Source organism: Rana temporaria, chromosome 13, assembly GCF_905171775.1.
Source record: "Rana temporaria chromosome 13, aRanTem1.1, whole genome shotgun sequence".
Taxonomy (NCBI): domain Eukaryota; kingdom Metazoa; phylum Chordata; class Amphibia; order Anura; family Ranidae; genus Rana; species Rana temporaria.
The window spans coordinates 102,775,020-102,797,486 of NC_053501.1; the positions used below are offsets into that span (position 1 = coordinate 102,775,020).

At 47.7% G+C, this 22,467-nt stretch overlaps 1 protein-coding gene across 1 annotated transcript in view; it reads left to right on the plus strand.

The window, feature by feature from the left end:
* Positions 1 to 22,467, plus strand: part of SV2A (synaptic vesicle glycoprotein 2A) — a 179,128-nt gene that overhangs the window by 69,972 nt on the left and 86,689 nt on the right. Inside the window, exon 2 of the mRNA XM_040332885.1 lies at positions 9,608 to 10,496. Within this exon, the coding sequence (XP_040188819.1) occupies positions 9,911 to 10,496 (586 nt within the window). The 5' untranslated portion in view covers positions 9,608 to 9,910. The remainder of the gene's footprint in view (positions 1 to 9,607; positions 10,497 to 22,467) is intronic.

Genomic DNA, 22,467 nt, shown 5'->3' on the forward strand with positions numbered 1-22,467 from the left:
GTTTGTAAACTCTGAAATTCGGTGCTGCTCCCTCTACCTCTGCAGCCCTAGACAGTGGCCCACGATTGCTCTAATAGTAAACACAGCCCAGGTCCTCCGCCCTCCTCTTCCTTCATATACACAGTTACAGATCTTGGATTAAAGCTCCAGGGATCTGCCACTCCATTTTCAACTTGACCTCAGCCGATGCTCAGTAAATGAAGACGCAGCAATACTCCAGCATGCTATAAATATCTCTGCAGATTGTATGCATAATCAGTCGGATGTTCCTTCAAACACGAAATTACATTTGATGATGTTGTTAAGGGGTTGTGTGGGTATGATATGAAAACTCCCTCTGTGCATTGCTGACAGGGCTGAACATATTGAAGAGTGCACCCACCCCTAATGCCGCGTACACACGATCATTTTTCGGGTTGTAAAAAACAACGTTTTTCAGGCTCTAGAAAAAACTAAGGGCCAGATTCTCAAAAGAGTTACGACGGTGTATCTCAGGAAACACCGTCGTATCTCTGTTTTTGGCCCCGGGTATCTATGCGAGTGATTCCTAGAATCATTTTCGCATAGATACGGCCAAGATCCGACAGGTGTAAGTCACTTACACCGTCAGATCTTAGATGTAATTCGCCGCTGGCCGCTAGGTGGCGTTTACGTTCAGTTCTCATTTGACTATGCAAATGAGCCTGATACGCCGCTTCCCGAACGAATTTGCGCCACATAGTCGTCGTTTACATCGTTTCCGTAAGCGTAAGGTTACCCCTGCTATATGAGGGGTAACCTTACGCCAGTCCGCTGTATGCCATGTTAAGTATGGCGTCGGGTCAGCGTCGTCTTTTTCCGTCGGTTACGTCGTTTTACTAAGTCGTCCGCGAATACGACTTTACTTCAATGACGCTCACGTCGGAGTAATGGATGTTTTCCGTCGTGAGCTGGAGCATGTGCACTGGGCTCTTTTTCCGCCCGGCGCATGCGCAGTTCGATCGGTGCGGGGGCGCGCTTAATTTGAATACAAGCTGCCCCCTTTGAATTACGCGGCCATACCTCGGGCCATTTACACTACGCCGCCGCAAATTAAGGAGCAAGTGCTTGGAGAATACGGCACTTGCTCCAGTAAGTTGCGGTGGCGTGGTGTAAATGGCTTACACTACGCCAATGCCGATTCTTTGAGAATCTGGGCCAAAGTTTTTTTCAACTTGATCATTAAAACGACCTTGCCTACACACGATCGTGAAAAAAAAAATGCTCTAGCAAAGCGCGGTGACGTACAACACGTACGACGGCACTATAAAGGGGAAGTTCCATTTGGATGACGCCACCCTTTGGGCTGCTTTAGCTGATTTTGTGTTAGTAAAAGACGATTCACGCTTTTCTGTCTGTTACAGCGTAATGAATGTGCTTACTTCATTACGAACGCTAGTTTTACCAGAACGAGCGCTCCCGTCTCATAACTTGCTTCTGAGCATGCGTGGATTTTTTCACGTTGTTAAAGCCCACACACGACCATTTTTTACAACCCGAAAAACGACAACGTTAAAAACGTTGTGAAAAAATAGAGCATGTTCGGAAAAATTTTGCGCCGTTTTTCAGAACCCGAAAAATGCTCTGAAGCCCACACACGATCGTTTTTAATGACATTAATTTTTTTTTTTTTTTTTCAGAACCCGAAAAACGGTCGTGTGTACGCGGCAATAGGGAAATAGAGTGACAGGGGGCTGTAGCATTTTTAATGAATTTCTCTTGTTCGCTCCCTTTTGGTCTGGTAAATATATAATTGAAAGTATTTTGTTGTATCTATTCAATAAGTGAAAAAACAAACAAACTGATGATCCTACTAAAAATCTTGTGAGCTGAGGCGTGCATTATTGGTGGCATGCCCCTGTGTGTACCTAGAAACATAGACAGGGCTGCCTTAATGAAAGGGCACACCTGGGCACTGCCCAGGGGCCCCATTTGCATGGGGGGCCCCTACACTTTCCCCAAAGCAGCTGGTCGTTGAGCCCACGCTGCCCCGAAATTGGGGGCCCCATGATGGCACTTAGAGTGATGAATACACAGGGGAGGCAGGCTGGCAGCGGTGCGCTGTGCAGAACGATACCTATTATTTCACAGCCAGCAGGGAGGGGCAGGGGCGGAGCACCAGTAATGCTCTGACCCCGCCCCATGCAGCTTGAATGCTCGGGACTCAAAGGCAGTGGGGTAGGAGCTGGAGTGGGAGTGGCTGAGTCGGCAACACTGAGAGCCTACCTGCGGAAGTAGCATTGTGGATGGTGTCATGGTGAGCCCAGCTGTCCAGCACTGTTTGCATCGAAAGAATTGGAATGCCCCGAGCGATGCTCCCTCCTCTGCCCCTCCTTCTGCTTACTTGATTGGTATAGGTGAGTGCAGTGCTGGAGGTGGGCACAGATCCAAAAGTTTACATGCACTGTATCTCTACTGGAAAAGTGGAATACTACATGGATGAAACAATGGTGCTGAGGGATATCAAGGGTGTATGGGGGATAACAATGCTGAGGGGGGATCTGGGGTGTAGAGGGGGTAGCAATGCTTGAGGTAGCTTGGGTGGCTATAGTGCTAGAGGTATCACAATACCAAGGGTATCTTATGGTATATGGTAACAGTGCTGGGGGGAATATCTAGGGTGTAGAGGGGTCAAAGAGCTGGGGGGATATCTAAGGTGTAGAGGGGTCAGAGCGCTTGGGGGATATCTGGGGTGCAGAGGGATCAGAGTGCTGGGTGGATATCTGTGGTGTAGAGGGGTTAGAGTTCTGGGGGGAATATCTGGGGTGTAGAGGGGTCAGAGTGCTGGGGGGATATCTGTGGTGTAGAGGGGTCAGAGTGCTGGGGGGATATCTGGGGTGTAGAGGGATCAGAGTGCTGGGTGGATATCTGTGGTGTAGAGGGGTTAGAGTTCTGGGGGGGATATCTGGGGTGTAGAGGGGTCAGAGTGCTGGGGGGATATCTGTGGTGTAGAGGGGTCAGAGTGCTGGGGGGATATCTGGGATGTAGAGGGGTCAGAGTGCTGGGGGATATCTGGGGTGTAGAGGGGTCAGAGTGCTGGGGGGATATCTGGGGTGTAGAGGGATCAGAGTGCTGGGTGGATATCTGTGGTGTAGAGGGGTTAGAGTTCTGGGGGGGATATCTGGGGTGTAGAGGGGTCAGAGTGCTGGGGGGATATCTGTGGTGTAGAGGGGTCAGAGTGCTGGGGGGATATCTGTGGTGTAGAGGGGTCAGAGTGCTGGGGGGATATCTGGAATGTAGAGGGGTCAGAGTGCTGGGGGGATATCTGTGGTGTAGAGGGGTTAGAGTTCTGGGGGGGATATCTGGGGTGTAGAGGAGTCAGAGTGCTGGGGGGATATCTGTGGTGTAGAGGGGTCAGAGTGCTGGGGGGATATCTGGAATGTAGAGGGGTCAGAGTGCTGGGGGGATATCTGTGGTGTAGAGGGGTTAGAGTTCTGGGGGGGATATCTGGGGTGTAGAGGGGTCAGAGTGCTGGGGGGATATCTGTGGTGTAGAGGGGTCAGAGTGCTGGGGGGATATCTGGGATATAGAGGGGTCAGAGTGCTGGGGGGATATCTGGGGTGTAGAGGGATCAGAGTGCTGGGTGGATATCTGTGGTGTAGAGGGGTTAGAGTTCTGGGGGGGATATCTGGGGTGTAGAGGGGTCAGAGTGCTGGGGGGATATCTGTGGTGTAGAGGGGTCAGAGTGCTGGGGGGATATCTGGGATATAGAGGGGTCAGAGTGCTGGGGGATATCTGGGGTGTAGAGGGGTCAGAGTGCTGGGGGGATATCTGGGGTGTAGAGGGGTCAGAGTGCTGGGGGGATATATGTGGTGTAGAGGGGTCAGAGTGCTGGGGGATATATAGGGTGTAGGGGGTCAGAGTGCTGGGGGGATATCTGGGGTGTAGAGGAGTCAGAGTGCTGGGGGGATATCTGGGGTGTAGAGGGGTCAGAGTGCTGGGAGGATATCTGGGGTGTAGAGGGGTCAGAGTGCTGGGGGATATCTGGGGTGTAGAGGGGTCAGAGTGCTGGGGGGATATCTGGGGTGTAGAGGGGTCAGAGTGCTGGGGGGATATCTGGGGTGTAGAGGGGTCAGAGTGCTGGGGGGATATCTGGGGTGTAGAGGGGTCAGAGTGCTGGGGGGATATCTGGGGTGTAGAGGGGTCAGAGTGCTGGGGGGATATCTGGGGTGTAGAGGGGTCAGAGTGCTGGGGGGATATCTGGGGTGTAGAGGGGTCAGAGTGCTGGGGGGATATCTGGGGTATAGAGGGGTCAGAGTGCTGGGGGGATATCTGGGGTGTAGAGGGGTCAGAGTGCTGGGGGGATATCTGGGGTGTAGAGGGGTCAGAGTGCTGGGGGGATATCTGGGGTGTAGAGGGGTCAGAGTGCTGGGGGGATATCTGGGGTGTAGAGGGGTCAGAGTGCTGGGGGGATATCTGGGGTGTAGAGGGGTCAGAGTGCTGGGGGGATATCTGGGGTGTAGAGGGGTCAGAGTGCTGCTCTCTCCTGCACCGCTCTAATCACCATAGATGGATCCATGCAATGCATGAATCTATCTATGGTTGCTGCTGACACCCTCTATTCAGGTGTCTGGCCCCCTTTCGGACGCCGGGCACCTGAATTACAGCGGTGGGGGTGTTTTTGGAAAATTATCTAATCAGACACCAAAAAATGTGAACAGCGGGCACCATGCTCGGCTTTCACTGTTCATTCAGCTGTGTGTTAGCAAAGCAAAGGAATTTGCTTTGCTAACACTAAATCCGCCTCTCAACCAATCAGGTTGCCGGGTCTGTTACTGGTCACCTGATTGGCTGAAACATCAGGCGCTGTGATTGGACTCCTGAGAGAGGACAGAAGAAGACATGGAGGACGTGCAGGAGACTACCGCTGACCCGCTCTGAGACAGGTAAGTGCAGGCAGCATCTGTTGGGGCACACTGGCCGCATCTGATGGGGCACACTGGTGGCATCTGATGGGGCAAACTGGCAGCATCTGATAAGGCACACTGGCGGGATTTGATGGGGCACAGTAGCAGAAATTGATGGGCACACTGGCAGCATCTGATGGGGCACAGTAGTGGAAATTAATGGGCACAGTGTCAGCAAATGATGGGCACAGTGGCTGCGTTTGATGTCACAGTGGGTCATTTGATGGCACAGTGGCTGCGTTTGATGGCACAATGGCTGCGTTTGATGGGCACAGTGGCTGCGTTTGATGGGCACAGTGGCTGCGTTTGATGGGCACAGTGGCTGGGTTTGATGGGCACAGTGGCTGCGTTTGATGTGCACAGTGGCTGCGTTTGATGTGCACAGTGGCTGCGTTTGATGGGCACAGTGGTTGAGTTTGATGGGCACAGTTGCTGCGTTTGATGTGCACAATGGCTGCGTTTGATGGGCACAGTGGCTGCGTTTGATGTGCACAGTGGCTGCGTTTGATGTGCACAGTGGCTGCGTTTGATGTGCACAGTGGCTGCGTTTGATGTGCACAGTGGCTGCGTTTGATGGGCACAGTGGCTGCGTTTGATGTGCACAGTGGCTGCGTTTGATGTGCACAGTGGTTGCGTTTGATGGGCACAGTGGCTGCATTTGATGGGCACAGTGGTTGAGTTTAATGTGCACAATGGCTGCGTTTGATGTGCACAGTTGCTGCGTTTGATGGGCACAGTGGCTGCGTTTGATGTGTACAGTGGCTGCGTTTGATGTGTACAGTGGCTGCGTTTGATGTGTACAGTGGCTGCGTTTGATGGGCACAGTGGCTGCGTTTGATGTGTACAGTGGCTGTGTTTGATGGCACAGTGGCTGCATTTGATGGGCACAGTGGCTGCGTTTGATGGGCACAGTGGCTGCGTTTGATGTGTACAGTGGCTGCATTTGATGGGCACAGTGGCTGCGTTTGATGGCACAGTGGCTGCATTTGATGGGCACAGTGGCTGCGTTTGATGTGTACAGTGGCTGTGTTTGATGGCACAGTGGCTGCATTTGATGGGCACAGTGGCTGCATTTGATGGGCACAGTGGCTGTGTTTGATGGCACATTAGCTGCAATTGATGTTTTTTTTTTCAGTTTGTTTGCGCCCCCCCCAAAACATTTTGAGCACCAGCCGCCACTGGAAAAGACCAACATTCCTTTTAAGTAAAAGGAAAAGTCGGAATGTCCCTTTTAGGATCCCCGTAGCCGCAATGCCTTTTTTGGTATATAATTGCATGCACAGGGTTTGATCCGTGTTTTTCTAGCAGCGTCTGATTGAATGCTGAATGTACATCATCCTGCATGTACAGAGAGGAGATTCTGCGTCACATGTCAGCCGCTCGGAGAACACAAAAGCTGAGCGGGGAGCCAGGCTGGAAGAGGGAGATAAGATTGAAGGAGACAGAACAGTGCTGAGAGCTGCAGGCTGCATCGCCCCCCTCCCTTTTCGCTTCTCCTCCCCCTGTACTATTCATACTACACGAGGATCTTCCATACAAAGCCCTTTCACATGCATACTGCAAGAAAAAAAAAGAAGAAGAGGGGGGCTTAAAGTGAATATACCGTCTTTTTAATTTCTTTTTTTATATACACCTGTGAAGGTGATCATCTATACCAGCCATTCTCAGATAGGGTTCCTCCAGAGGTTGCTTATTGGTTCCTTCAGTTGTAGCTAACTGGACTTCCCTCTGATGTTACCTGTATAGTTCAACGTCCAACACACCTTGGTGGAGCCTGGCACCAATGGTCTTTTTAGTTGACTGTAATGGGGCCATTGTTCTCACTGATGACCAAAGTAAGGGGAATTACCCCAATGGTCACCAATGTAAGAGGGGCATTCTTCCCACTGACCTCCAATGTAATGGCATTGTCCCAAAGACCACCAATGCAAGAGGAGCATTCTTCCCATTGGCCACTAAGGCAAAGGGGATTCTCCTAATGACCACCGCTGTAGAAGGGGCATTCTTCCCAATAACCACCAATGTAAGGGGCATTTTCCCGATGGCCACCAATGTAAGAAGGGCATTCTTCCCAATGACCTCCTATGTAATGGCATTTTCTTAAAGACTACCAATGTAAGAAGGGCATTTTTCCCATTGGCCACCAATGTAAAGAGAATTTTCCCAATGACCACCACTGTCATTCTCCCTAATGACATTCAATGTAAGGGCCATTTTCCCAATAACCACAAATGTAATAATGGCATTCTTCCCACTGACCATGACAACCAATGTAATGGCATTTTCCCAATGACCACCACTGTAGAATGGGCATTCTCCAAATGACCACCACTGTAGAATGGGCATTCTTTAAATGACCACCACTGTAGAATGGGCATTCTCCCAATGACCACCACTGTGGAATGGGCATTCTTCCCAATGACCACCAATGTAAAGGGCATTCTTCCCACTGGCCTCCAATGTAATGGCATTTTCCCACAAGGTCAGTGCGCCCTCCTTTCTTTTCTTTTTGTGGATTACACACAGAGATCCATGGTCCTGCTCAGTTACTGGGCAATCGCTGGTGCCCCGGCGGACATCGCGGCCGCTGGGCACACGCATCGGGTTCCCAGTGACGCAGTGGGAGCGCGCGCGCCCCCTAGTGGCTCGGGAAGGCGAGGACGTCATATGGCGTCCTCCCAGAATGAGAGGCTTATCGTCCCGCTGTCGTCGTTTGGCGGCAGACGGTAGCCTAGTGGTTAAGCTTCCCTCTTAAATTGGGGTGCGTGTTATACGCCGATAACTACGGTAATTAAATCAATGATGGCAAAAAAAAAGAATGTTCTGACAAACAATTTTTTCTATGAACGTTCAAATGAAGACCAACTCAACCATCAAATAAATCCATCAATTCTGACAGTGTGGCATTTGGATTCGGATTGAATTGTCGAATTGTGGTGGACAACGTGGCCTAGTATGGGCACCACGTTCTATGGTACGATGTCTTGTTTGCCAGCCCAGATTTCAGCTTATTTATGCATTTTAGCTTTGCGTAGAGGAAATTACCATTTACTTCTGGACCGACCAGCAACAGATTTCTCCTCACCATCTTCTCATAATGAATTTTTCCTGTCGAAATGAATTCCTCTCAGCTTATACTGAGCGATTACATGATTTGGCCTCTGGCGTTCCTGCAGACATGCTTAGAATAACTACTTGGCTCTCTCTCTCTCTGTATTCATTTAAGGTCTGTTTTTAGCTCAGAGAATTAGGATGGCTAAAGCCTTCCAGTTACCCGCAAATAAATAAAGTCTCTTTTTATTTTTCACCACCATGCAAAAAAAAAAACAATAGTAAAAGATCATTTAGTGACCTGTAAAATGAATAAAGACATTTATGGGCATCATGAGTACCAACTTCCAAAGCATCTAGCATTCTGCTTGGCCTTTAGCAACCAATGACATTTCATTTTCTCAGTGCTGCATGGGGAAGTCAAAGAGTGAACCTTATGGGTTGGAATGCTTGCTGTAGGAACTATAAAAAAAAAAAAAAAATGAGACACCTGTTTTTAACCGCTTCAGCCCCGGACCATTTTGGCGGTCAAAGACCAGGCCACTTTTTGCGTTTCGACACTGAGTCGCTTTAACAGACAATTGCGCAAATTACACTGGCAGTGAAGGGGGTTAACCAGTAGGGGGCGCTGAAGGGGTTAAGTGTTCTAACTAGGGATGTGTTATAACTGTAGGGGGGATGGGATACGTGTGGCACGACACTGATCACCGCTCCCGATCACAGGTCCTGTCACTAGGCACAATGGGAAAATGCTTGATAAAATCAGCATCTCCCAGTTCTTCCTCTCCACGGGACTCCCGGCGGACATCGAGTCACACTCACGGAGATCGCGGCGGCGTGCGCGCCCTCCGAGTACCATCTCTTGGTTCCACCCCCTACCCATCTCCGAGCATTGTCCCTTGGTTCCACCCCCTACCCACCTCCGAGCATCATCCCTTGGTTCCACCCCTACCCACCTCTGAGCACCATCCCTTGGTTCCACCCCTACCCACCTCTGAGCACCATCCCTTGGTTCCAGCCTTTACCCACTTCCGAGCATCATCCCTTGGTTCCAGCATTTACCCACCTCTGAGCACCATCCCTTGGTTCCACCCCCTACCCACCTCTGAGCACCATCCCTTGGTTCCAGCCTTTACCCACATCCGAGCATCATCCATTGGTTCCAGCCTTTACCCACCTCTGAGCACCATCTCTTGGCTCCACCCTCTACCCATCTCTGAGCATCATCCCTTGGTTTCCACCCCCTACCCACCTCTGAGCACCATCCCTTGGTTCCACCCCCTACCCACCTCTGATCACCATCCCTTGGTTCCACCCCCTACCCACCTCTGATCATCATCCCTTTGTTCCAAAGGGGACATACCTGTACGCCTTGTCTTAAAGGGGACATACCTGTATGCCCATATGCCCAGCCGAGCCGAGTATATCGTCGTGCGCTGGTCGGCAAGTGATTAAAAAATACTGTGTACTGTAAACTAGTATACAAATTTTAAATTTTAAACATTTATAAAATGTAAGTTTAAGTTTTAGAAATTCTTAAAATGTAAAATTTAAGAAATTTTTTGAAATGTAACAGAACCTGCCATGCTTCAAACATCCCTTTTGATTTTTCTTGTATTTTTTTTTTCCAGGGGCTGAAGGATCTGTCAAGGTTTGAACATCACATGAAAAATTACTTTCCTGAAAAGCATGTTTCTGCAGAATTCCTAGCATTGCCAAAAGTATCTCATGGTTTTTCCTGCAAGTGGTCCAGCTTTCGAATATTGTGGGATGCCCCTAGCTTCATCCATTCTATTGTAGGTTGCTGTCCAGCCTTCGTAGTTCTGAAACATTAGTTCTGTAGGAATAGTAAGAAGCTGTAGAAAAAAATAGCACCTTCGTCTTTACGATTACTTTCCACCAGATAATAGTTCCTATATCTTGTGCTGGTCACCATGGATGAAGCATTCAGAGATCGGACTGCTTTTATACGAGGAGCCAAAGACATAGCCAAGGAGGTTAAGAAACATGCAGCCAAGAAAGTTGGGAAAAGCGTGGATAAGGTTCAAGATGAATACACAAAACGTTCCTACACTCGGTTCGAAGAAGATGATGACGATGACTACCCGGTGCCACAGGACGGATACTACCAAGGAGATCCTCTTAACGATGATGAGGGAGGGTCTAGTGATGCCACTGAAGGCCACGATGATGATGATGAAATCTATGAGGGAGAGTATCAAGGCATTCCTAGGGCCGATTCCATGAAAGGAGATCACCTCACCGATAACCAAGAACTTGTTACTGAGTTCAAAGACTTTGCTGATCTGGAAGGGCAAAGGAGGAAGGACGAGGAAGAGCTGGCTCAGCAGTATGAGATGATCCTTCAAGAATGTGGACATGGACGATTTCAGTGGACCCTCTATTTTGTGCTAGGACTTGCCCTCATGGCGGATGGGGTAGAAATTTTTGTAGTTGGATTTGTTTTGCCCAGTGCAGAGAAGGACATGTGTCTGTCTGACTCCAACAAAGGCATGCTCGGTAAGTCTACTGTACCAATACAAATTAATTCATTGTACTGCACTGCTGAAATTGTTCGATTACTGAAACCATGTACCCCCTCCTTCTGAGTCAACCCTTGTCTCTGCCCCCTACCCACTTCCGAGCACCGTCCCTTAGTTACACCCCCTAATCGCCTCCGAGCACCATCCCTTGGTTCCAGCCTTTACCCACCTCTGAGCACCATCCCTTGGTTCCACCCCCCTACCCACTTTCGAGCACCATCCCTTGGTTCCACCCCCTACCCACCTCCGAGCATCATCCCTTGGTTCCCACCCACCTCCGAGCACCATCCCTTGGTTCCACTCCCTACCTACCTCCGAGCACCATCCTTGGTTCCACCCCATACCCACCTCCGAGCACCAACCCTTGGTTCAACCCCCCTATCCACCTCCGAGCATCATCCCTTGGTTCCCCCCTACCCACCTCCGAGCACCATCCTTGGTTCCACCCCATACCCACCTCCGAGCACCAACCCTTGGTTCAACCCCCCTACCCTCCTCCGAGCAACATCCCTTGGTTCCACCCCCTACCCACCCCTGAGCACCATCCCTTGGTTCCCCTCCACCCACCTCCGAACACCATCCCTTGGTTCCACTCTCTACCCACCTCCGAGCACCATCCTTGGTTCCACCCCATACCCACCTCCGAGCACCAACCCTTGATTCCACCCCCTACACACCCTCGAGCATCATCCCCTGGTTCAAACCCCTACCCACCTCCGAGCATCATCCCTTGGTTCCACCCCCTACCCACCTCCGAGCATCATCCCTTTGATTCCACCCACTGCCCACCTCTGAGCACAATCCCTTGGTTCCACCCCCTACCCACTTTCGAGCACTATTCCTTGGTTCCACTCCCTACCCACCTCTGATCACCATCCCTTGGTTCCACCCCCTAATCACCTCCAAGCACCATCCCTTGGTTCCACCCCCTACCCACCTCTGAGCACCATCCCTTGGTTCCAACCCCTACCCATCTTCCAGTACCCCCCTTTAGAGAACACAGAAACAAGTAATTTGTATGGAAGTAATTTCTATGTAATTTGATAGTGATAAGAAAAGCAGTAAAATAGATCCCCTGCAGCCAACAACAATAGATCCCCCCCCAGCAATAATAGATTCATTCATCGACAATAAACCCCCATCCCCATCAATAATAGATTCGCCCAGCATCTATAGATGCCAGCAGCAACAATAGACCCCCACTACCATCAATAGACCCCCCTATCAACAATAGACACCCCCAGCAACAATAGATGCCCCTAGCAACAATAGAGCCACCACAATAAAATACCCCCCACCCCTGCAACAATAGACCCCCACTATTAACAATAGACCCCCACCCATCAACAACAGACACCACCAGCAACAATAGATCTGCCCATCAACAATAGCTTCCCCCCATCAACAATAGATCTGCCAGGCAACAATAGATCTGCCAGGTAACAATAGATGCCTCCAACAACAATGGATCCACCACAGAAAATACCACCAATCCAGCAACAATAGACTCCCACTAGGAACAATACCCCCCCCATCAACAATAGACGCCCCCCCAGCACGAATAGATCTGCCCAGCGACAATAGATCCCGTAGCAACAATGCAGCACACTCTAGGGCAGTGTTTCTCAACTACAGTCCTCAAGGCGCCCCAACAGGTCATGTTTTCAGAATTTCCCTCAGATGAAACGGCTGTGGTAATTACTAAGGCAGTGAAACTGATCAAATCACCTGTGCAAAATAATGGAAAGCCTGAAAACATGACCTGTTAGGGCGCCTTGAGAACTGGAGTTGAGAAACACTGCTCTAGGGTACCCCTCACCATTACATACATATTGTACTGGAAGTGCCATTAACGGTGTTCCCCCTGAAAAAAAGCCCTGACTGAAACTATAGGGTAAACAAATACTTGGGGGGCACACCATAAAAAATGCTTTAAAGATGGTACAGCCATAAGACCATACAAACAGAAAAAAATATTACAGCGCACACATGCAAAAATGACATTTAACTCCGGCAGTGACAGACCCCGTATATACAAAAACGATGTGGATGCAGAAGTCTCCCCCCACCCCAATCCGAATACACAGATCAGCGATGCAGCCATTGGTTTTCCAGCTAGACCATTCTACAGAAGCTGGTGTGTCTATGGGAATGTTTGACCATTCTTCCAGAAGCGCATTTGTGAGGTCAGGCACTGATGTTGGACAAGAGGGTCTGGCTCGCAGTCTCTGCTCTAATTCAGCCAAAACGTGAATGTATTTTATTGGGATTTATGTGATAAATCAAGATCAACACAAAGTGGCACATAATTATGAAGTGGAAGGAGAATTATAAATGGTTTACATTTTTTGTATTTTTTGTTTGTATTTAGCCCCCTTTACTCTGATACCCCTAACTAAAATCTAGTGGAACCAATCATCTTCAGAAGTCACCAAATTAGGAAATAGAGTCCACCTGTGTGTAAATTAATCTCAGTATACATACAGCTGTTCTGTGAAGCCCTCGGGTGTTTGTTAGAGAACCTTAGTGAACAAACAGCATCATAAAGGCCAAGGAACACCCCAGACAGGTCAGGGATAAAGTTGTGGAGAAGTTTAAAGCAGGGTTAGGTTATAAAAAAAATATCCCAAGTTCTGAACATCTCATGGAGCTCTGTTTAATCCATCATCCGAAAATGGAAAGAGTATGGCACAACTACAAACCTACCAAGGCATGGCCGTCCACCTAAACTGATCGGGCCGGGCAAGGAGAGCATTCATCAGTGAAGCAGCCAAGTGGCCCATGGTAACTCTGGAGGAGCTGCAGAGATCCACAGCTCAGGTGGGAGAATCTGTCCACAGGACAACTATTAGTGGTGCTCTCCACAAATCTTCCCTTTATGGAAGAGTGGCAAGAAGAAAACTATTGCTGAAAGAAAGCCATAAGAAGTCCTGTTTGCGGTTTTCGAGAAGCCATGTGGGGGACACAGCAAACATGTGGAAGAAGGTGCTCTGGTCAGATGAGACCGAAATTAAACTTTTTGGCCTAAAAGCAAAACGCTATGTGTGGCTGAAATATAACACTGCACATCACCCTGAACACACCATCCCCACCGTGAAACATGGTGGTGGCAGCATCATGTGGTGGGGATGGTTTTCTTCAGCTGGGACAGGGAAGCTGGTCAGAGGTGATGGGAACATGGATGGAGCCAAATACAGGACAATCTTAGAAGAATCGGCAAAAGATGTGAGACTCGGGCGGAGGTTCACCTTCCAGCAGGACAACGACCCTAAACATACAGCCAGAGCTACAATTGGAATGGTTTAGATCAAAGCATATTCATGTGTTAGAATGGCCCAGTCACAGTCCAGACCTAAATCCAATTGAGAATCTGTGGCAAGACTTGAAAATTGCTGTTCACAGACGCTCTCCATCCAATCCGACAGAGCTCTAGATGTGCAAAGCTGGTAGAGACATTCCCAAAAAGACTTGCAGCTGTAATTGCAGTGAAAGGTGTTTTCTACAAAGTATTGACAAAGTCAATACAAATGTGTAACAGTCACCACCGTCTACGACCTTCCATCAACCCACGACAGCTCATCTGACACTCCAACCATCCAACAGACATCAGACATCCCATTTCCCAGAATAACGAAACTTTCTGTGTTACTGGTTTCAAAGGTATGAACACTTTTAATGGTTAGCTCTCAAGTTTATATACAGTTTTCAAGGCATGTTTCAGTGATCACAGGAACAATCAAACTCTCCACCCACCCATCACACCCTGGGGGGGGCTTCAATACACCTTCAGATGGCTAATTGCTAAACATTCCAGACTTCTCGGGCACCGGTCTATAATTAACATGACCTAATCACTGCACCTGAGAAGTCACATTCCTTCATTAACAGAATTCAAACAAAACACCATCACACAATGAATTCCCCTCAATCCACATCTTTAGACAGACGGTCTGTCACCGACAGAAAGGTATTCACCTCTGAGCATCAATAGGCTTTAAACAGTGTTATCACACAATAAAAGGCCTTTAAAGAGCCAGCCTCATTTAACATGTCAACAGTCTACACAGAGAGACGAGTCATAGAATATTCTTTGCAGACATTAAGGAACATATTGTAGATTACTGTCCATACTAAAACAATCCAACATATCTCCCTTATCTCCTGGAAGAAACAATATCGAGCAAGTGGACATTGATGGTCAGACTTTTAGGCCAAGGAAGTATGGTTTTGTAAAAAAATATAATTTAATAGCATATAAATAAATTAAACAGAATATACATAAAATAAATAAGTTCAAAAAAATTGTTGTCACAAATTCATCAACAGTAGATGACCACTGTATATTCCTCCGAAGTCGCCAATAGGAATATACAGTGGTCATCTACTGTTGATGAATTTGTGACAACAATTTTTTTGAACTTATTTATTTTATGTATATTCTGTTTAATTTATTTATATGCTATTAAATTATATTTTTTTACAAAACCATACTTCCTTGGCCTAAAAGTCTGACCATCAATGTCCACTTGCTCGATATTGTTTCTTCCTTAATATTATTACAGATGTGGCCCATGTGAGTGCTATCCTTGTGTTTCCACTTTAATTCTCTTTTCTCTCCCCCTACGCCCCCCCTTTTCTTCTTCCTTTTTCTTCCTTTCTTTCTTCCTACACTTTTTTTCTCTCTTCTTTCTTCTTCTCTCTTTTCTACTCCTTCCCCAGTTTCTTTAACCAACCCCTCCCCCCTTTTGAATCATTATCCCTTATCTCCTGGCTCAATCTGTGCCCAAAAGTGACTCCTGTTACAAAATGTACCCCACACTTTTCACATATTTATTTGTAAAAAAAAATTAAAAAAACTATTTATCATTTTCCTTCCACTTCAAAATTATGTGGCACTTTGTGTTGGTCTATCACAAAAAATCCCAAATAAAATCCATTCACGTTTTCGGTTGTAACATGACAACATGTGGAACATTTCAAGGGGTATGAATACTTTTCCAAGGCACTGTAGGTGTGACTTTCGGAAGCCACGTTCCAGTGTGGACACAATGAACACTTGGGAGGGCCGGTTGGTGATACGAGGTTGTCCCCGTACATTCTTCTTCTTGGATGGAGTGACATATAATCTTTCCTCCACTGGAGCTAGTTAAAAATCCATACGGTTTAGCGCTACGGTAATGAGGCAGGCTGGGTCTCCGAGTCACAGCATCCATCCTCATTTCCTGTAACGAGGCTGAAATCCCAGAGGGTCATTTCTTTTAGTCTCTTTCAAACGACCTTCCTATTCTTCTTGGGAGATCTACACATCCCCGCTCCGAGAGAGAGAGAGAGAGAGAGAGAGAGGAAAAAAAATAATTTATTGATCGGGCCGACGAGTCAGAAATCTCTGTTACAGACATCTGCTGTCATCGATTCTTCTGCTTTTAAAGTCCGGCTGGGAAATCCAGATTTCGTTCCACCGAAGCAGAAACCTTGATCCCTGGCTTTTGTAGCCTCTGCTGTTCTCCGCCCACATCTTCCAGATATTCTCGGGCATTGTAATCTTGTTGTAATGCAAATCATTTAAAGCTGAGCTCCAGGCAAACCATGGGCATATACACCGATCAGCCATAGCAGCAGTGGGGGCTGGTGCTCAAAATTTATGGGGGGGTGCAAACAAATGAAAAAAAATAAAAACATCAATTGCAGCCTCACTGTGCCCATCAATTGTTGCCATTGTGCCATCAAACGCAGCCACTGTGCCATCAAACACAGCCACTGTGCCATCAAACGCAGCCACTGTGTCATCAAACGCAGCCACTGTGCCATCAATTGTTGCCACTGTGCCATCAAATGCAGCCACTGAGCTATTAATTGTCGCCACTGTGCCATCAAATGCAGCCACTGTGCCATAAAACGCAGCCAACGTGCCATCAATTGTTGCCACTGTGCCATCAAACGCAGCCACTATGCCATCAAACACAGCCATTGTGCCATCAAACGCAGCCACTGTGCCATCAAACACAGCCACTATGCTATTATTTATCGCCACTGTGCCATCAAACGCAGCCACTGTGCCATCAAACACAGCTACTGTGCCATCAATTGTTTCCACTGTGCCATCAAACGCAGCCACTGTGATATTAATTGTCGCCACTGTGCCATCAAACGCAGCCCCTGTGCCATCAATTTCCTCCACTGTTCCATCAAACGCAGCCCCTGTGCCATCAATTGTCGCCACTGTGCCATCAAACGCAGCCACTGTGCCATCAATTGTCGCCATTGTGCCCATCAATTGTGGCCACTGTACCCATCAATTGTCACCACTGTGCCCATTGTCTCCACTGTGTCCATCAATTGCCGCCAGTTTGCCCCGTAAAATTACGCCAGTTTGCTCCATAAAATGCCGCCAGCCCGGAACTTACCTTTCTCGGGTCAGCCAATCTCCTTCCCGCTCCCTCGATGTCTTCTTCAGCCCTCGATGTTGCTTCAGCCAAGCAGGTGACCGGTAACCAGACCCGGTGAACCTGATTGGCTGAGACGTGTGTCAGTGTTAACCAGGGAACGCACACCCTGTGCGCCCTCTGGTTAACCATTTGGAAGCCGATTAGAGCCCACAGTCCCCTGGCTCTTATAGACACTTCCAAAACACACCCACCGCTGTTATTCAGATGGCCAGTGCTCAACAGGGGGCCGGACACCTGAATAGTGGGTGGCAGCGGCGGCAATACATAGATTCATGCAATAAGACGTGGCATTGCTGGTGCACACCCCCCGCGAGCTCCGTGAGTCCAACTGCGGGTCGCGCGGACTCGATGTCTGCGGGGATACCCGCGATCGTCTCACGGAGAGGAACAACAGGGAAATGCTGATGTAAATAAGCATTTCCCCATTCTTCCTAGTGACAGGACACTGATCACAGCTCCCTGTAATCGGGAGCCGTGATCAGTGTCCTGTCACACGTAGCCCATCCCCCCAACAGTTAGAACACATCCCTAGGACACACTTGACCCCTTCAGTGCCCCCTACTGGTTAACCCCTTCACTGCCAGTCACATTTACGCAGCATTTTTATAGCACTGATCGATGTATCAATGACAATGGTCCAAAAATGGCGTCAAAAGTGTCCGATGTGTCCGCCATAATGTCACAGTCACAATAAAAATCGCTGATGTGGCTTTAGTCATACCACTTGCCGACCGCCGCGCGAACATATACGTCGACAGAATAGTGACTAAGGGTGGGCCAACTCAATATTGAACCCAATGAACCAAGACTGGGAAGCCATTAAAGTTAATGTGCGTGTAAAGCCAGGTGTCCCAATACTTTTGGTAATATAGGGCCAAATCCACAAAAGAGATACGCAGGCGGAACTGCTGTTCCGCCTGCGTATCTCTGTGCCTAACTTAGGGAGCGATCCTCAAAAGGATTTTTCCCAAGTTAGGCAGAAGATCCGACATCCGTAATTTAGTTACGCTGTTGAATCTTCGGATGCAGTACCGCATCCGCCGCTGGGGGCATTTCGAGTCAAAATCCCTCCTTGCGTATGCAAATTAGTACTTACGGAGATCCACAAAGCTTTAGGCATTGTGTGATTTGCGTAAGTTACGAATTTGCTTGCGCAAAACTAAGGTTGGTTTTATATGGACTAACTTTAGTAGACCATGCAAAACCATACCTTTTTTTCTATCGCCGCGTTTTTTTTTTAAATTAGATTTTTTTGTTTTTGTCGCAACTTTACGAACCCGTCGCTATCCACAAAGCCCGACGTAAACTACGTATGCGCGATGCACGTCGGGAAAAATGACGTCACACGCATGCGCAGTCCGTCCGGCGCGGGAGCGCGCCCTAATTTAAATGGGAATCGCCCATTTTAATTAGGGATCGCTTAAGATGCAAGGAGATCAGCTACACTGGCGCAATTTTAGAGGTAAGTGCTCTGTGGATCGCTACCTAAAATACTAAAATTGCGCCAGTGTAACTTTTCTGCCTAAAACTAAGATGCGCAATTTCTTTGTGGATTTGGCCCTCAGTGAATAAAAAATGGAAGTTCCTCTTGGAAGGAAACCCCAGAAAACGTATTCTACTCCCGATAAAATGCACACTCATCAGCAGAACAGGTGACCGCGAGCACACCCCCCCCCCCCACACTCGGCTCGATTTGTTCTTCTAAATGATAAATGAGCTTTTATAAATAGACTAACATTACGAATGAGCCTCTCCTGGCACTTTCAGTTCATTCCCGGAGCCTCTTCCCAGCTGGCAACGTAGAAAATAAAAAAAGGGATAAAAAAATTGAGATTTTAGCTTGGAGTGCGTCCAACAGCTTGGAATGATTGCGCAGGCTGCAGGCAGGAAGCAATCCGTCCGCACGCCCACACATAAATCCAAGTGACTAACGACGGAGAGGAGCCATTGCAAATCGTTCCGACGTGCAGCAGGGCAAGCGTGCTGATTTAAGTGACCGCTGCCATAAAACTAGGTCATTCTCTATAGGGTGCTTCAGCACTATGCTGCCCGCTCACAAAGCGCAATTCCCATGCCAGTCCCTCGCCGCTCACATGATCCAGCAGGATTTTCCCTCTAGATAACAGCAGTGGCGGCTGGTGCTCAAAATTTTTGGGGGGCGCAAACAAACTGAAAAAAAAAAAACATCAACTGCAGCTACTGTGCCCATCAAACGCAGCTACTGTGCCCATCAATTGCCGCCATTGTGCCCATCAAGCGCAGCCACTGTGCCCATCAAATGCCACAACTATGCCCATCAAACGCAGCCACTGTGCCCATCAAACGCAGCCACTGTGCCATCAAATGCAGCCACTGTGCCATCAAACGCTGACACTGTGCCCATCAAGCGCAGCCACTGTGCCCTTCAAGCGCAGCCACTGTGCCCATCAAGCGCAGCCACTGTGCCCATGAAACGCAGCCACTGTGCCTATCAGACACGGCCACTGTTTCCATCAAGTGCTGCCACTGTGCCCATCAAGTGCTGCCACTGTGCCCATCAAGCGCAGCCACTGTGCTCATCAGATGCAGCTACTGTACCTATCAATTGCTGCCACTGTGCCCATCAATTGCTGCCACTGTGCCCATCAATTGCTGCCACTGTGCCCATCAATTGCCGCTACTGTGCCCCATCAAATGCTGCCAGTGTGCATCGCACGGCACTGACCTGTCTCGCAGCGGGTCACGGTGGCGTCCTTCACGCTCCTCAATGTCTTCTCCCATCCTCTCTATCAGGCGTCCAATCACAGCGCCTGTTGTTTCAGCCAATCAGGTGATAGGTAACATACCCGAGCACCTGATTGGCTGAAAGGCGGGCCAGTGTTAGGAAAGCGATTAGGTCGCTTTCCTAACACAACGCTGAGTGAACAGCAAGCGCCCAGCATGGCGCCCGCTGTTCACCATTTTGGACGTCTATTAGAGCCTACAGCTCTAATCAGGTGCTTAAAAAAAGTAAAAATAAACGCTGCTGTAATTCACGTGCCCGGCACCAGGCAAGGGGCCAGACACCTGAATAGTGAAATATTATACAGATGACCACAAGAGGGGGCACTGACAAAATCTGCATTGGAAAGTAAATGATGAAAATATTATACAGATGACCACTAGAGGGGGCACTGACAAAATCTGCATTGGAAAGTAAATAATGAAAATAATATACAGATGACCACTAGAGGGGGCACTGACCAAATCTGCATTGGAAAGTAAATGATGAAAATAATATACAGATGACCACTAGAGGGGGCACTGACCAAATCTGCATTGGAAAGTAAATAATGAAAATATACAGATGACCACTAGAGGGGGCACTGACAAAATCTGCATTGGAAAGTAAATGATGAAAATAATATACAGATGACCACTAGAGGGAGCACTGACAAAATCTGCATTGGAAAGTAAATAATGAAAATAATATACAGATGACCACTAGAGGGGGCACTGACAAAATCTGCATTGGAAAGTAAATAATGAAAATATACAGATGACCACTAGAGGGGGCACTGACCAAATCTGCATTGGAAAGTAAATAATGAAAATATACAGATGACCACTAGAGGGGGCACTGACAAAATCTGCATTGGAAAGTAAATAATGAAAATAATATACAGATGACCACTAGAGGGAGCACTGACAAAATCTGCATTGGAAAGTAAATGATGAAAATAAAGAAACAGCAACTAACCATGTGAAAATTTTTCAACAATTATAAGACGCCGAGAGTTGCACTCCATAGTTAATCTGTTCACAGTAAAGTAGCTGCATACGTCTCCATCCAAAAAACCACATTCTATGAACGCGTTTCGCCCTGATGGGATTGTTCACAAAGAACAGCAACTAACCACGTGAAACATTGTAATAAATTATAAGATAAGAGTCACATTCCATAATTATATCATCTTGATAATTTAATCTGTTCACAGTAAAGTAGCTGCATGCATGTAGTCTCCATCCGAAAAACCACACTCCTTAAACGCGTTTCGTCCTGATGGGCTTGTTCACAAGGAACAGCAACTAACCATGTGAAACATTGTCAAATATTATAAGAAGATAAGTGTCACACTCCATCATTAATCTATTCACAATAAAGCGGCTGCATACATGCAGTCTCCATCAGAAAATCTAGACTCCATAGACGCGTTTCGTCCTAATGGGCTTGTTCACACGTAACGGCAACTAACCATGTGAAACATTGTTAAAAATGATAAGAATACGAGAGATACACTCCATCATTAGCTCGTCTTTATAATTGAATCTGTTCACAATAAAGGGGCTGCATACATGTAGCCTCCCCCCGAAGAACTTTACTCTATAAACGCGTTTCGTCCTGATGGGCTTGTTCACACAGAACAGCAGCTAACCATGTGAAACATTGTCTAATATTATACGAATATGATAGTCACACTCCATCATTAACTCGTCTTTAGAATTTAATCTGTTCACAATAAAGGGGCTGCATACATGTAGCCTTCACCCCGAAGGACTACACTCCTTAAACGCGTTTCGTCTTGATGGGCTTTTTGACAAGGAACAGCAACTAACCATGTTTTACATTGTGAAAAAAATATAAGATGAGAGTCACACTCTATAATTTGTTCACAATAAAGCGGCTGCATACATGTAGTCTCCACCTGAAAAATGACACTCCCTTAACGCGTTTCGCTCCCCTGATGGGCTTGTTCACAAGGAACAGCAGCTAACCATGTGAAACATTGTCAAATATTATCAGAAAATGAGAGTCACACTTTATAATTAGCTAATTTTGATCATTTAATCTGTTCACAATGAAGCGGCTGCATACATGTAGTCTCCACCTGAAAAACGACCCCGGCTAACGCATTTCACCCTGATGTGTTTGTTCACAAGGATAGAGTAGGTCAAACATTTTGAGCTCAATGCTACAATAATACTTTACAATATGATGAAAAATTGCTAAAAAATATGTTTTTCCTTCAAATGGGTGGTGATACTTGCTAGGTTCCTGATCCCTGATGCAGTTAAGTGGGCGTGGCACAGCTTGGTCGGGGACCCGCCTCTAGACTGCTGACTGGATGATTTAAAAAAGATGCTGTTGAGTCATCCCTGTGCTCCCACCTCCAATCTGTAAACATGTTCATTACCAGCACTGAGCAATGCAATACAGCCCTGATTGGTTCACAGCTACTCCCCACCCTCTTCCAGTCTGAGCTCTGCTCGGGATTACAGGAAGCTAATAAGTAATAATATATCTTCCTTAACCACTTATGGACCCGCTCATGTACATATACGTCGGCACTTTAAAGATGGAAATCTCGGTAACGGTAGCAGCTGCTGCCACAACGGAGAAATCCATCTTTACTGTGAGCGGTCCTGTAAACGATAATGGTGGTCTCCGCAGCGGATTCGCCGCGAGATCACCGTTATTGGCTGCGGGAGAGGGGCCCCCCTCCCACCGCTCTCCCGCGCCCTCTGCCGCTTACCGGAGCCGTC